At 38.7% G+C, this 16,510-nt stretch overlaps 1 protein-coding gene across 4 annotated transcripts; it reads left to right on the forward strand.

Annotated features, from left to right (window-relative positions):
* Nucleotides 1–51: 51 nt before the first annotated feature.
* On the forward strand, nucleotides 52–15,359 carry BIVM (basic, immunoglobulin-like variable motif containing). Of its 4 annotated transcripts, XR_001875115.1 has the most exons (12): nucleotides 52–126; nucleotides 1,371–1,972; nucleotides 3,414–3,540; nucleotides 4,183–4,278; nucleotides 4,370–4,474; nucleotides 6,294–6,388; nucleotides 7,672–7,804; nucleotides 9,978–10,049; nucleotides 10,911–10,994; nucleotides 12,799–12,895; nucleotides 13,342–13,499; nucleotides 13,858–13,975. XR_001875115.1 is itself a non-coding variant. In XM_017816642.1 (11 exons), exons 2-11 carry the CDS (start codon nucleotides 1,483–1,485, stop codon nucleotides 14,146–14,148), a joined length of 1,590 nt encoding a protein of 529 aa, XP_017672131.1. In that variant the 5' UTR covers nucleotides 52–126; nucleotides 1,371–1,482; the 3' UTR covers nucleotides 14,149–15,359. The 4 variants fall into 4 exon arrangements, 3 of the variants coding, with proteins under 3 accessions (XP_017672131.1, XP_017672134.1, XP_017672132.1); XM_017816642.1 differs by lacking the exon at nucleotides 13,342–13,499 and having other exon boundaries at nucleotides 13,858–15,359; XM_017816645.1 differs by lacking the exon at nucleotides 13,858–13,975 and having other exon boundaries at nucleotides 13,342–13,851.
* The last annotated feature ends 1,151 nt before the right edge of the window (nucleotides 15,360–16,510 follow it).

The raw sequence follows: 16,510 nt of genomic DNA on the forward strand, positions 1-16,510 counted from the left end.
GGCGCGGAGGAGGAGGGGGGCGGCGGGGGCGCGCAGGTGAGCGCGCGGCCGTGTCTGTTTCCGGCGCGCCGCGTCCCCGCTCCGCCGCGGCCGGGGAGGGAGCACGGCCGGTCCCGCTCCGCGCAGGTAACACGGGCCGGGAGCGGGCTGCGGGGTCGCAGCCGCCTTGCCCGCCGGCCCTGCTGCCGCCCCCGCCGCCGCCCAGGAAGGGAGCGAATCCACCCTCCCGCGGGCCCCCTTCCCCCAGCCTGCGGCTGTGCGCTCCGGAGCCGGCGGGCTGCAGCGCGGGAGGCGGGGCGGGAAGCCGCGGCCCCGATTGGCAGCGCCCCAGCGCTCCCGCCCCTCCCCGGGGCCGGTGCCCCCCGCCCCGGGCGGGGCTGTGCGGGCGGCCCGGGCGGGCGAGGGGCGAGTCTTGGGCCTGCCTTCAGGGCGGGCGCTGCTGGGCACGGGCGGGGGTTGGGACGTGTCCCTGGAGTGTGTCCCTGGGAAGTGCCCAGCGGAGCCCTGCCGGGGTCAGGCGGCCGGAGCCGCTCCCGGTGCGCCGCTGGGGTGCGTGGCAGCGACCCGAAGCCCGTGTCGCAGGAGGCGGCTCTGGAGCGGAATTTCTGCCTCCTTCGCGCCAGGTTCCCATCTGCGGCGCGTGTCTGTAGACGTGCAAGCTGCTGAGATGACAGATAACACACACGCTGTCGGCTTGGCCTTTAAAAGTGATCGTTTAGAGCAAGCCAGCCAGCTTTTCTAAATTTGTTTTTGGTAATTCTTAGCTACCATAAACAACACCTGCTTTTCTTTCTCACGTCTTGAGGGATAGGAGGCACATAAAAATAAAGGGAATCCTTAACAGCCATAGGAGGAAAGCAGTGGAACAGATTGAGGGAAGTGTTGTCAATTTACAATCAATGGAGGTTATAGTTACGGTAACTGTACACCTACATTCCACTTGCAGAAAAAGTATGCAGGATTTGGCAGAATTAAGTGATCTTAAGTTGCTGTTCTGTGATATATTAATTTGTATAAATTATTTTGCACTCAGCATTAACAGTGTACTATTACTGTAAGGGATAGAAGAGTCAACCGCAACTATGTAAATGTAGGAAGCTTTTAATTTTTTAATTTATTTTTTTCATATTTGTATGCTCGTTTATAAATGTAATTACTCGTTATGTCTTCATCATAGTATCACTATGGTGTATGCTTTTGGCAACTCTCAAATAATAAAAAGTGCCGTTTGTAGAGCTCTAGAGGTGCTTGGGGAACTACACCATGTATGTTGTGGTATATCTTGAAAGGTATTTCAGGTCTGATTGGCTATGAGTTCAAAGATAAGCTTTGTGTCTATTTTATGTTGATTGACACACATTTTCTTTCAGGTACCTCGTCAATACCTTGCAGAGGCAATGGAGGCAATGATGAAAACCCTGGTGTAGTTAAACAAAAAGAAAAAGTATTCTTAGCTGCGCAATACTCTTTTAGTATCATTCAATGCCTACCATTTCAGAAGATGAAAAGGAAAATGGTTCTGGAAATAATGGAAACACTGAAAACAGAGCTGGGAAAGAATCCCCAGAAGCTTCTCTTCATGATCCTGTGAAGCCATACTGCATGTCAGACAGCTCCACTGCATCGTTGGTATCCAGGGGAGATGGGCATTATCCATGGGGATGTCCTGTGACTCATACAAGAGAGAAATTTTATACCATCTGCTCAGACTATGCTTTTTTAAACAGAGTAACATCTATTTGTAAAAGCCCAAGTGCTTCAGTTAGTGCCTGCCTGTCAGGCAGTGCTGCCTTAAATGTTGGAAATAACACACCTAACTTACTCAGCGTTCAAACTGGTGCTTCAGAGATAATCTACAGTGAAGATGCTGACTTGGAAAGCCTGCCTGGCAGTCTTGGAAAGCTTCCACTGGCATGGGAAATAGACAAATCGGAGTTCAATGGTGTGAACACAAATCTGAAGAACAAAGCAGGTGAGGTGGTGGAGTTTTGATGTGAAAGGAAAAGGCTTTATGTTTACAGCTTGTTTGTGGAGTGGGCTGGCCATGTATCCCTTGAGGAAGTGCTATAGAAGAGCCTCTACTTCATTTCAAGGAACCTGCTCATCGGAAAAGAAGAGTGTGAGATAGGAGGAGTGAAAGTCAGATGTAGTTGCCTGGGGAAGTGGCTCTAAAACAGGATGGCTTCTGCTTAACTGTGTATTTTTTTATTTTTTTGGGGTGGTTTCTTGTATTTTTTTCCCCACTGTGTTTTTGGAGTGTTTTTTTTTTTTCTTTTAATTTTAGTAGGACCTAGTGCATCGTGCAATGATTACTTTTGCCTGTTAAGTACAGGTTTGTCACTTGCAGAAATGTTTCAAGATACTTCAGAGATGTATTTTGAAGTTGAAGATGTGGTTTGTTTATGACAATGGAATCATGACAGTTGCCTAGGAAAACAGTAGGTTTCTGTAACAGAATTTTATTTATTTCAATTTGCTACATGTACACAGTGTTAGGGATCCTTTAAAACTGGCTCCTTTGCTACCTCCTGTGTTCTTTCTCTGCCTAGTCACTGATTGCAACTACAAACCAAACACTTGCATACCCAGTTGGTTTTCTTTGTCCTACAATCCCTCTGTTTATCTAGAGTGTGCTGTGGATTTTTTTTTCCTTAATGGCTTGGCTAGCTAGCCATACTGCTGTTTTCTCTACATTAGTATGAAACCTGTTCAGCAAAACTGAAAAACATGTTTGGCAAGTTGCCATTGCCTTTTCATGTATACATGAAGTGTCCTTAAATAAAAGTAAGAAGTAAATTATAATGTCTTAGAGGACAGTCATAATTTCTAATATATGTGGTATATTTTATCTGGATGTGATGGCTTCAAAATGGGACAAAAATATTTCTGCTGTACAATGTGGCTCAACTCTCTGTTTTTCCCTGTCTCCGTGGCTTACGAGAAGGAAGAGACCTCTGGTGTATATTATTCTTACTGAATTTGCATATAAGCTTTCATCAGAAGCTGGTTACAAGGCTGGCAGTGAAAAACAAGCATTTGATTATATTACACATGCATTTAATGTTAGGAGATGGGAAGTCCATGTTGGTGTGAGAGTCTATTTCTGGGATGGCTGATTTAACGCATTAGAATAATCAGATTGACTTATCTCTCTAAACAGTTGGGCAGGACATCATTAATTCTGTTCATGATCTAAACACCATGTTGTTTACAGAGCTAATGGCAGCTTTACAAACCTGTTGAGAATCTTGATTATATATTTGAGCTTTTTCCTTTCACTTAAAGTCCCAGTTGGCAGTTACTAACACAACCAGTGTCTCTATTTGAGCTGTATGCTATTAGTAGAAGTATTTAAGAAGAAAGCTATGGAAGGTAAACTAGACATTCATTTGTTTCTGAAATCTGTTTTGTAGGCAACATGAAGAAACAAGGGATGAAGAAAAAGTCTGTGGACAAAAAAAGCAAACAATACAGAGAGTGTCCTCAGCGTTCAGCTCTTGAAGATGTGAAGGAGAGAAAAGTGTTGGACCTTCGGAGATGGTAGTATTTTTGAATTGTGTTTAGAATTATTCCCATACAGTTTATCACTAAACACTGTTGCTAGTTACCTGATTTAAAACTTCTTAATAACGTCTTCATAAATTTTTTAGGAGAAATGGGGATATGCTACGCATACATACAGTGTCTATACAACCTATTATCATATGAATATAGTTCACTAAATTCACTTAGTTTAATGAATCTGTCTGTCTGTGACATAGAAAATTAGGCTTAGCTTAGGGAATCTGCGATCTGGAATGACATTCATTAGTAAATTGGTAGAGATGCATTTAACTGCAAGTTGACATGTTAGAAGAGACTGTACACTATTAGTGCATTACCGTTTTTTCCTGTGGGATCATTTGTACAGAACTCCCGTGGAGCTGTTGGAAATTTGGCTGACTAATATAAAATAGCGTACTAGCATCTGAGAAAGAAATTGGTTAACATATTTACTCAATTTATTTTTCAAAGAATGCAGTTATTTTGGTTTTTTGTTTGTATTTTTTAATACAGGTGACATAAAAACATCCACTATAACATGACACTTCAGTGACGTGGCACACAGAAAAGTAGTTCAGGGTGGTCCTATAAGTAAATCAAGAATGCTTATTAATGTGTTTGGGGTTTTTTTTGTTTAAGGTATTGTGTTAGCCGACCTCAATACAAGACTTCTTGTGGCATTTCATCGTTAGTGTCTTGCTGGAATTTCTTATATAGTACACTGGGAGCTGGAAGGTAAGTCAGACATAGACTGCTTTGCCTCTTGAGTGTCTAAAATATGTTACTGATTACTTTATTTACTTCTTTTCTTATTTTTCATTTTCAGTTTGCCACCCATCACTCAAGAAGAAGCTTTGCATATACTGGGCTTTCAGCCCCCATTTGAGGAGATTAGGTTTGGTCCCTTCACTGGAAATACAACTCTAATGAGGTACGTTTGGTTCTTTTGATGTAGCTAAATTGTTAATTTATGCAAAAATAACATAAAGCTAAGAGATAGAACCTTTAAAAATACACCAGTTCATTTATTTTAAAAAAAGTGGCTAACACAAGTTAGTCCTCTTAAGCTTTAGAATAATGAAGCATACCTGGGTACTCTGACAGCGCCCAAAGACACTTTCCAAAGACTGGTTTGCACTGGCCATTTTATATAGTGTGGTGTTGCTACACAGGTCGGGTGAATGTGAAATTCTATTTGATTTTTCGTTCAGTTTGTTTAGCGGTTGTATAATACTCTAGTGAGTCCAGTCTCCTGGTTAGGAAGTTTTTTCTTTATACTCATTTTCCTGTTTTTGAAAAGGCATGTTAAATGCTTGCTAATATCACTGAAACAGCCTGAAAAGGCGATTGATACACTAGTAGTTTTATGTAAAATATCATTTAAGAATTGAAAATGAGATAGTGCTGCAGCTTTGCTGCAATGGAGCTATTCAGGAGGAGGAAGAGGAAAAAACACAAAATAGAAACATGGGGCTGAAGTCACAGAACACTTCAGCTTTGAAATTTTTTATCACTTCTGCTCTGCTGTTTCCTGTTATTTATAAGTTAGACCTAAAATCTTTATACCTTTTTTTGTTTGTTTTATATTAAAGGAATTTTAGGATTAAACAGAGCCAAGAAGCATATTATACTTGAGTGTTGAACATCTGACAGGGCTTTGGTGTGAAATTAAAAAAAAATTTACAGTGTTCTTGCTTACTTCATGAGTTGCATTTGATTTAGTTAATTTTTTTTGGCACTATATAGTGTTGAAGGCAATGTATAGTGTTTGACTCAGCAGGTTGGTGCTGAATTTGAAAATATGTCAGCAGTCTGTTCTCCAGCCAGCATACTGGCTAGATCATTGAAAAGTGTCATGAAAATTTTCTCATCTGCCTTAGGAGACTCAGATACAGATACAGGATTTGTATCTCTTCAGGAATATGTCAGGTTATAGTGACTCTTGCAGACCAAGCTGATAAAATGCTCTGTCTCTTTAAGTCAACAGTCTATACAGACAAAAGTTAAACTTGTAATTCCTTGATTTCCCCTGTGAGTATCCTGTGTACTTCAGGGAAGTTTTTTTTTTTTTTTTTTTTTTTTTCTGCCTGGTCAAATAATTTTAAAGTACTTGGCAGAATGGGAAACAGGAGGACTGGGAGCCAACCCCATCACCCAACATAGCTGTATGAATGAGGTGTTATCTTCAGACATGTGAATTTGAATCTTCTAATATGGAAAAATTGCAGGCCTGTCCTCACCTACTGCTCCTAGGAGGAGTTGCAGTATGGGACTCCTGTAGCACTCAGGCTTTGTGAAGCTTATGTGACAGAAACCGAAAATGATGTGCAGTCTCTCTCTCGAAGGGTTCCTTCTGGTATCTTAGATTTCATTTGTGTAGCTTACAAATCATGGTTGAAGTTTGGCACTTCAGAATTTGGTGTCTTTCTAAAGGCTGAGCAACTGAAAATTAAAGGTGTCTGGACTGAATACAATAGGACCAACATTTCACATCCAGATCTTTGGTTATTATAGATCTATGTCAGGTCTGGAAAAGCACAGTGAAGAAAAAGTCTTTGCATATTTATTTCTCTCTCTAGGATATGTTAAGTTTTGTTTGTATTGGGTACTGTCTATATACTGGTGTGGTAGGTATTTAGTAGCACACAAAAACCTTTTTTCCTAAACTGTCAAGACATGAAGAGCGGGAGAAAATAAAATTGCATTTAATCACTCTTGAGTTACTACAATCTTTAAGCTTATTGTTTCAGATGGTTTAGGCAAATAAATGATCACTTCCATATCAAGGGATGCTCATATGTTCTGTATAAACCTCATGGGAAGAACAAGACAGCTGGAGAAACTGGTACGTAGCTAATCCTAAAGCATTCATCTTACAGTATATAAACTGAAAAATCCTGCAGTGTATAGCATGTGACAGGACAAAGTCTGTAAGTAGTACTTCCAGTTTGAGATAAGATATCAAGAAGCTCCAAGTAGCCTGATTTTTCTGTTTTTACTTTTTCTCCTATTTTGCTAAAATTTTCATTTTTAGTTTTATTATGATAATATATATTCTGTGCTATACATTCTGCACTATATATTCTGCTATCACAGAACTGAAATTTTAAAGTATCCAGGAGAACACTGCATTTCTGGTTCTGTGTTTGGGAAGTTTTATTTGTTGTCATACACTGGGAGAACAACACATTTTTGTTTCAGCTTTTTAGAAATCTATATTGTATAAAAATTCAGAATGTCCAGCACAAAAGTATTAGTTCTTAATAAATGTTTTATACTTTTGAAAAACCCAGTTTTTAAGTTAATGAAGTCATGACTTTGGCTAACATCTGTCTCTAAAAGTTAGGTATTTATTCTCAATTAGCTTATGAAGCTGCATTTTTATGTCTACTTTTAAGTGTGCTACCTAAAAAAAAAAAATTACTTTCATACCCAGTTTACTAGCTTTTGGTATAGTCTGGGTAATTATCTTCTAATTAAAACATTATTTAAAAGCATAAGACCACACTGAAAAGTTTTGGGGGAGATTATTAAAGTAGAAATAACTTTTTTTTTTGGTATCCCATTTGAAAATTCTGTCATGTTTCAATGCCTCTTCTGGTCTTTTCCTGAAACTGAGTGTTGTGGTCACATTACAAAGCAGGGTATGCCCAAATGTGTTTCTAAGACTAGGAATCTCCAAGAAGCTAGGGATACCAAAACATTTGAAAGCTTTCAGTGGTTTCAGTAGTATCATTGATATGTGCCACCAGTGACTTGGGGCAGCAGGACTGCATTGTGTTACAGTGTGTATTTCCAAAGTTAAGAGATACTTTTGGTTCTTTTTTTTTTCTTTTTTCCCCAGAACAATAAATTTTAATACCATTTTTATCCAAGTACTAAGCAACTAAGCATACTTTACATTACACTTTCTTATTACACACTATGTGGCAGATAGTACTTAATTTCCTCAAAAATAACAAGAAGTTTGAGATCAAAACTGTATTTTGTGCATGCCTGTCAGGTCATGTCCTCTCATTTAAAAAAGCAGTATAAGTACTCTCTGTTATCAAATAGGTCTTTTTTTTTGCTGAATATGTTGCACAGGGTGTTACACACCCTGTCGTGTAACCTGATCTTTCTTTGTAGCTGCAGGAGCCCTTGCAAAGCTCACACGTGGACTGAAAGATGAATCAATGGCCTACATCTACCATTGCCAAAACCATTATTTTTGCCCAATTGGATTTGAAGCAACCCCAGTAAAAGCTAGTAAAGCCTATAGGTAAGATACTGTGTTTATGCTTATTTTAGGTGAAGAAACATGCAGGAAAATTTACTGCAAGTTGATACCATTTTTCTTCCCTGAGTAACATTTCATTGTATGTCAAAAAGACATTTATGTCTGAGCTAGCAAAACACTACAGTGTAATTTGAAAGGATTGACTTAAAATTAAGCATAACTAAACAGACTAGGTTGAGAGAATTTAAAACAGAAAACTATGAGTGGTACCTAGAAATTGTTTAAGGACATTTTAGCCAGATATAGAAAAGGTAGTTATTTACTTGAAGGACAAGTGAAGGTAACTAGTCTGAAAAATAAAAGCATATGGGCTGAAAAAAAGCCAGGTGCTTTATTTTAAGGCAAAACAATAAAAAGCCAGCTAATTATGGAGGCAGTCTGTTCCCAGAGACTTTGGAGGGGAAAACGGAAGTGTGTGTATGTTGCAGTTTTTCTTTATAAACTAGAATCAAAAAGCCTACAGTGATATCAATCCATCCTGGGGTCAATGTGATAAAATTTACACAAAATTTACACTTTTATATAGCAAGAACAGGGAATGTGTAGGTATTGTAGGATGGTGGTTGCATACATTTTTTGCAGGGTTGGCTAATAATGATGTTAAACTGCAACTACTGGAGTGTAAGGCATAGAAAAGTAAAGATATCTGAATAATTTGTTACCGGGAATTGGCAGGGGGTGGGGGAAGGGAAGCTAGAAGAGATCTTTGGACTATCACAGTGTGTTTGGCTTTTTTAAGCAATGCTTGGAATGCTGGAGCACTTCTAAAATACCAGGAGAAGCTTAATATGCTAGTTGTTTTAGAATAAAAATACAGTTACAGGTACCTGAATAATTTCAGATTTCTCAGGGCGGTGTTGCTCAGGATAATATAATGCAATGGTTGATAGAGATTTCAATTAAATTTAGGTTTTAAGAGAGGATAATAGCATTGATACTCATACTGAGTTTAGGGGAAGTCTTGTATTAAACCCACAGATTTTAAGTTTGAAAATATTAATGCTGACACTATTTATATTTTGTAAGACATCTACCTTGCTGCTTTATGTAGTAGAGTACTCCATGTACTCTCCTGTGGAGAGTAGTTTGTTTTACCTCATTCGCGGAATCACATTAAACTGTTTTTCCTCTCTCAGAGTAGTTACAAACACAGTATGTTCTGGAGGTTTCTGTTGGACTTTCTCGAGGTTCAACCATTGGTCAGTATTTATTAGAATTATCATCGAGCATAGGAAGACAATTCCTGACACAATTAGCAGATACCAATAGAGGGGAATATTAACCAATTAAAAGAATAGATCACTAGTATAAGGTGAGTCTCAGTCTTGCTGTTTGCTTGCTAAGCAGTCTGACTTTAGCTGTTAAGAGGTGGGGTCATGTCAAGGAATGGAGAATGATAGCTCTGCTTTTGGAGTTCAAAATGGTAATTCTTTTGAGGTGATAAAGCATAATCTTATGAATCTAATTTGTCCCCAGTGAGTCTCACCATAAGGTTAATGAAAGGTTTTAGTATAAGAACAAAAGACTACAGTTTTTTATTACGACTGCATTCACTGACGTGCCATGTTTGTGAGAAGTGTGTAGAAAATATGCCCCAAGTAGAAATCCAATACATCAGTCTGCTTAAATTTACCAAAACATTAGTGGCTTACTTACTCAATCAGTTACTAAGAATCTGCACTAGAAAAACAAAGTAAAAAAAAAAAAGTTTACTAGATGAAAAATGCAGTTTGCCAAGTAATATGATCCAGTGTGTGGAAGCTTATTCACTAGTGATGTTATTTTTAAGTCAGTATTACATTTTTTTCCTAACAGGAGTTATCTTCTAACAATGTAATGGGAAATAATAAGTTCAAAGAGCTTTCATAGCCTTACTTTAGGCTGGAGGTCAGACCAGAAGAGCATCCCGTTTTCTTTGTATTTTCTGATCTTACTGGGAAAATAAAAAGTGTTTCAGTTCCAGAGCACTATATAGATTCTGGAGCAGTTCTTGTTTATCTGTTTTAAGCTTTTCTTTAAAAATGAAGCTAAGAAATATTTTCAGTTCCAAAAGCAGTGGGTAGACAGGTTGCTAGGCTGAGCTAAGTAGATAGGCTGCTAGGCTGAGCTTAGAGACAGTTCTTAGGTCACCCACAGACTTCCTGTATGATCTTAGGTTGCTGGATTTGGACTCGGGAGACCTGGGTTCGGTTCCCAGTTCAACCACAGACTTCCAGTGTGACTTTAGGTAAGTCTATTAATCTATCCTGTGTCTTGGTTTCCCATCTGTGCAATGATGGCATACATTAGTTTTTTACAGGGAATTTTTTATAAGTAAACAGATTATTGTAAGCATTAAGGCCATATGCTGTCTAATACCCTAGGCAGAAAAATCTCAGGTTTTGTCACAATTGAAACTGAAGTAGTTTTTCATGAGGTAATTATCTACAGGAAGTCACAGAACTGTCCTGTGTATCTCATCAGTCTGTCCTGGTGCCTGTCACAAATTTTCCCTGATAAGGTTACTGCAGGCTTTGAGTTTCTTGGAAGTTGATCACAAACTTGAAATTGATCTGTTGAAGGGTTTGGATTTTTAATATGTGGTATTGGATGCTTAGGAGGAAGCATTTGAAGTTACCAGTTGTGTTCTAGAGGTTACCCTACAGCTGTTAGTAACAACTGTCAGTGGAGGTATAGTTTAAAAATGGTGGAAAGGACTCTTTCATGACTGTTAGACAATCACAAATAGGGAGGAGGATGTTTGTTCCACATTCATGTGGCTTTCCACAGCTCTTATTTCTGTTTTACCTCTATATTTATATTTAGATCATATACCAGACTGCCTTTCATCCAAGTAACACTATTTTTAATGAATATCTGTCTTCTCCCCAAATAATATGCAGTAGCTTTCACAAGGCTTGCTTCCAGGCCTTGCGAAACGAAAGGTTCCCTGTATGGAATTGCGAACTATATGTAGCGCAGGAGCTGAGGAAACAATTTTAAACATTAGAAAATCCTAAAAAGAACAGCAGAATGTGAATGTGAATATCTCTTTTTCTTTTTAGTATACACAATAAATCTTACTAGGATTGTATCTTCTGTTGAACAGAGGTCGTGTCTTGCAGCAAGAAGTAGAATATTGGATCTTAATTGGAGAGCCGAGCAGAAAGCATCCAACAATACACTGCAAAAGGTATGTTACTTGGTAAGAATATAAAACAATGTTTTCTTTCAAAACACTTTGTACTTCTCCACTCAGGGTCAACAAATGACTTTTTAGTTCTTTTGAATGAATATACATATAGATATATCTATCAAACAGAAACAGGTGGTGCTTTAGTGAGAAACTTTGTGTTTTGACGTTAGGGTTGGCTCTGCAGTTTATATCACCTGTCAAGACACCTGTGGGCTGCTGCAAGCCAAAGCCCATTTCACTTGTTTGAATGTGACATCTCACGTTAGTCAGGAAGAAAAGACACCTCACCTGTCTGCGATGGTGCCAGTTACAGGCTGTACGTCCCTTGGAGGAGTTTACCCTGCAGCTGAGGACATCCACAGGCTGTGTCTGGGCTGTGCACAGGATATTCTGCTGCTACCAAGGTCTCCTAGCTCAGGTGCAGTTACAGCCTGTACTCTGTTGTGTTATTAGCTTATCTGTGCATTAAACCAGTACATTTATGATGAGGTTTGGCTCCTACAAAGTTGGTGTCTAAACTAGACATACAGACTAGGAGAACTAGAGGGTGCTCTGTAGAAATTTCATCGATTAGTTATATTTGTCAAGATAAATTGACAGTACAGTTTATCAGCTTAACTTATGCTTAGTATTATTTCTGAAATCGGGGAACAGTGCAAAATAGTAGTATTTTTCAAGAAACTAGTTCCATGGCCAAAATACAAGTTTTAGCAAATAGCATCTCTGTTACCCCCACATTAATTATGGAGTGATTTTTCTTGATACATTAGGAGAAGAACAGTGAAAACAAATTATAATGATAATACTTCTTTTATTTTTGTTTTTTTCAGTGATGTGACTATGTTAATAATTGCAAATAATTGGGCATTTTGGACTAATGAGATTAAGTGCAACAAAATTAAAATCACATTATGCATGTGGTTATTGTGCTGAGAAATGTCGTGTTATAGATTTCCATGACAGAACTTTGTCCTGTGGTATATAAACTACAAATGGCACAGGAAAAGGTTTCTGAATCCAGAATAAAAACCTTTGTAATATTACTTTTGATTGTGGAGACATTCTGTCTTTTGCTACACTCCCAATGAGAGCTAGCAGAAAGTTCTGTGCTTAAGGTAGGAAGGCAAAGGTTGGGGTATAAATGCATTTGCTGAACTTGGAGGATGGCGTTAAACAGGTAATTAGACATTGGTAGAAATGAAAAGGTGATGTGTAGGTTTAAAGAGGTCTGGAATATGTAGATATTTGTTTCAGTTGTGCTAGAAGGAATTACGAATCTTTGAAGAGCTGAGTGAGTGGAGAATCGTTCAACTGATAGTTTAGATTTAAATAAAATGGAGGAGTGAGTTACAACAAGAGCTATCTGGTAAGAGCAGATTTAATGTGTGGAAAAAACCAAGGATTTAAACAAAATAATACAAAAGAGTAAAAGGGGTTTAAGTAAAGGAAAAGCTAATGTTTCTACTTGCCTAAACCACACTTTGCTTCTTGTCACAAACTGATGAATTGGTAAGCGTAAGGAATGTAACTAATGACTCATGGTGCTCTCACTCATTTTGGAAGGCGCTTTCCAAGAGCAGGAATAATCACTGTGAATGCTTTGATTAAACGTGACGCTTTTATATCTATGTTGATGTCTCTGATATTGAGGCTTTTATATCTTTACACATTCATTTATCTTTAAATCACTGCTAAGACCATTTAAAGCTACAGATCTGTATTTGCATGCACATACACCTGAGTCTTAATCCTGCTGAGATTTCTTAAATGTCAGTTGAGTAGTAATAATTTTATTCTGTAGGTGGGCAGATATTGTCACTGATTTAAACACTCAAAATCCAGAATATCTAGATATTCGACACCTAGAGAGAGGATTGCAGCATCGAAAAACAAAGAAGGTAAGGTAAACTTACTAAGATGGGAGGAAATTCATGGTAGATTTTTGCAAACTTACTCCTACTTCAGCAGTGTAAGATAACTTCACTAAAGAAGTTTGTTGTGAAGTGTTGCTGAAGAAAAAAGTAAGACGTGGGTACTTGCATACCAGCATCTTTTATATTTATTTGTAGGACAAGAACAGCAGTAGTTTGGCATATGCCAGGATGAACCAGGATATGTGTGTATACAATGTATTTGGTCACAATATTTACCTGTGCTGGTTTAAAATGTAGCTGCAGCAAGTATAGTAATACTCTGCAGTCAAATTACAAACCCTTTGGGGGATGACCCTTCTAGCTTCCTCTAAGTAGGAAACGAGGCAAAATCGAGTAGGATCAGGCATAAAAGAATGCATGTCTATCCCTTGTGCAGACAGTGTCAATGCATTTGGCTTTCTTTCCTATAGATAGGGATGTATCTCATGGGTGGAAGATGTATTTGTGATTTGCCAATTGCAAGTCTATGAGAAATAATAGACTGAAGAGATAATTTCAAACGTGAAGACCCTATGGAAGACTCTGTCAGCAAGATCAGAATGGACCAGAACACATAATTTCTGAGAAGGTAGCTAGAAAGTAAAAAAGACTAGCAGAAGATAAGCAAAACTGGCCCATGAAAGATAAAATGGATAACTTAAAAAGATGAGAAAGAAGGCAGTAATTGAATCTGGGATACAGTTAAAAACTGATTGATGCGAGTTGTTTGTTTGTGTATCTGGTTTTGTGTTGGGGGGTTTTTTTGTTGGTTTTTGGTTTTGTTTGTTTGTTGTTGGGTTTTTTTCTGGTTTGTACTTGTTGCCTTTTTTTGTGTATTTTCTTTTTGAAATGATTGTGTTACTTGCCAAGATGCTGATGTCAAATATCAATGTGTTTTAGAAATGCACCCATGTGCATTTAACAAAGAGCCTTTTTACTTTGATTAGGTTGGAGGAAATCTTCATTGCATCATTGCCTTTCAGAGACTTAACTGGCAAAGGTTTGGTCCTTGGAATTTTCCATTTGGAAATGTTAGACAGAATAAACAATCCCAAACACAAGGACAAGGAATTTCCAAATCTGAGAGTGAAGACAATATCTCTAAGAAACAACATGGACGACTGGGTCGATCTTTCAGTGCTAGTTTTCATCAAGAATCTACATGGAAGAAATCTAATCTTCGGGAGAGGAGGAACAGTGGGTATCAGAGTTATAATGATTATGATGAAAATGATTAAAATTAACTTTAGATGATAGAGTTGATATATCAAAGTTAGTTTTAATCAAAACATATTAGGGACTCTATTAATCCTAGAATACATATGAATAGAAATTATGGTATAAGATACAGCCTCATAATTATTAAATAAATCTGATGATATGGTTGCAGTGGACAAGATCTGATGTGTAAAGTGACAGATAAGCACAGATTATTGTACTTTTGCAGTCAAAAGTAAATGTGACAGCAAAATCAATAATTTCTTTTGAAGTAATTGTACTATGTCCTGATTTGTGAAAACAAAAGAACAGATTGAAATTAGTCAATGTAATAAACAGACTTCATTGAAAATACTTAGTGTTCAAAAGCATGAAAAACTGTGGTATGACTTTATAAAAAAGGGTTATTCTGCAAATGGTGTAAGGATAAAAGTAATCATTGCCTTCCTTTTTAACACTTAATTTTATTAAGGCTGCCCATATCCAGTGCAAAGGAAAAAAAAATCACATGGGTTAGAAAACCTTTTGGATTTACGAAGGGAATGTACATTCTCCATTTAGTTCTCATTAGACTTCTGTCGGTCAGATAATCATATCTTGAGAAGCAGGTCTCACTTTCTTTTCCCTTATCTAGTTGCCTGTTTTAGACTGTGAGGAATTGCCTTTTTGAGGATGGAACTTCTCTGTTGCTTTTGCTCTGTGGGTATAGTGGCTGAATTCTTATCCTGGAGCCTCTTCAGAACACGGACTCACTTAACACGAGCTTGTGAAATTCAGTATTAAAAAGCTGCGTTTACCATTAGCCAAATGAGCTAGCTGAACACTATGTTCTGTTGGCACTTCTTTTTCTTGTTCAGTCTTAAAATCTCTGTCCTTTTTCTGCTGCTCTTTTTATTTTGTATGAAGGGGGTGCAAGTGCTGAAAACTGCTGACAGCCCCGATGATATACCTCTCAGCCAGCAAACAATTCAAGCTTTTTCAGGTGTCCACGTGCAGTCTATTTTTTCTTTTCTTGTTTTCCCTGATTTGAAATTTATCTAGTTGTTTGCCCAAACACATCTCAACAGTTGCAATGTTCTGTGTACAAATGTTCATACCTGCTCAAGGATTAATTTTTTGACATAAAAAGATTTGTCATGGAATGCAGGGGTTTTGTAGGTTGCTGCTTTTGTTAACCAAAAATGGGAGACTTTTAGACTTTTGTTCACTCAATAAAATTTGTTTTCTATCTTGTTTGCTTTTCATTTGTCATGGGAACGGTGACCCTACATTTAGAAAAGGTCTTCAGCAGAGTAGGTAAGCAATGGATCAGAGTTGCAAATACTGCTTAGCAAAGTTATCCTGGAGGTAGGATCTCTTTGCTTATAAAAAGTGGCTGCTCTGTGCAGCCAATGTCACTTAACTTCTGATATTTAATTTCCCAAAGCCTACAGCCTCACGACTGAACAGAACCCATAGGTTTTGAAAATTTATTTTCCAGATGAGCTGTTTTTGCAAGCTGAGTTTGGGCTGAAGGCTTAGGTTTCTCTAGAATACTTGCACTGTGTTCTTTAAGGGATTTAAGACATATATGCAGTGTTATATGTATATATAACGTAAGTTTTGCTTAATAATAGTTGCACTGAGGAACAGGGACTCTCCTCTGATGGTAGCCGGCTGCTACGCTTAACTGGTTTTAGAGTTATTTTGCTCTGGACATGGAGACTGTCACATTTCATCCGGAGTACTCCGTATATGGGGTTCGTCCAGCATTGGCAGGAGGAAAGTCCACGTTCTCGGGGTTATGCTTCAGGAAGCTTTCCCTAGGGATTCACCGAGGGGTGGGTGTGTCCAGTGAGGGGCACTGTGGCTGCGGTGGGAGCGGAGTGGGGAAGAGCACATGCGGCACGGAAAATCTCGTTCGGGAAGAAAAAAAATAGAGGACTTTTTTTCATTCTGCGATGTGAGACTTTGTTCAGCGGCATGAGACTTTTTTCGTTCTGCATCCAGAGAAGGGCAATGGAGCTGGTGAAGGGTCTGAAGCACAAACCGTATAAAGAGCGGCTGAAGAAGCTGGTGCTGTTTAACCTGGAGGAAAGGAGGCTCAGGGATGACCTTATCACTCTACAACTGTGTGAAAGGAGGTTGTAGCCGGATGGGCGTCGGTCTCTTTTCACAGGCAACCAGCGACAAGACAAGAGGACATAGTCTCGAGCTGCAACAGGGAAGGTTTAAGCTGGACATAAGGAGAATTTCTTCACAGGGTGATTAGCTATTAGAAGACTTCCCAGGGAGGCGGTGGAGTCACCGTCCCTGGCGCTGTTTAAGGGAAGACGGGACGTAGTGCCATGGTCTAGTTGACACGGTGGTGTTCGCTCATAGGTTAGACTCGATCATCTCGGA

This window comes from Lepidothrix coronata, unplaced genomic scaffold, assembly GCF_001604755.1.
Source record: "Lepidothrix coronata isolate B3197 unplaced genomic scaffold, Lepidothrix_coronata-1.0 Scaffold57, whole genome shotgun sequence".
Classification (NCBI taxonomy): Eukaryota; Metazoa; Chordata; class Aves; order Passeriformes; family Pipridae; genus Lepidothrix; species Lepidothrix coronata.

Bases quoted from the DNA above. Each gene is read 5' to 3' on its own strand.
- BIVM (XM_017816642.1), top strand. From the start codon at position 1,483: ATGCCTACCATTTCAGAAGATGAAAAGGAAAATGGTTCTGGAAATAAT. The intron at 4,475-6,293 runs GTACGTTTGGTT...TTATTGTTTCAG, and splicing joins GGAAATACAACTCTAATGAG to ATGGTTTAGGCAAATAAATG. The intron at 6,389-7,671 runs GTACGTAGCTAA...CTTTCTTTGTAG, and splicing joins CAAGACAGCTGGAGAAACTG to CTGCAGGAGCCCTTGCAAAG.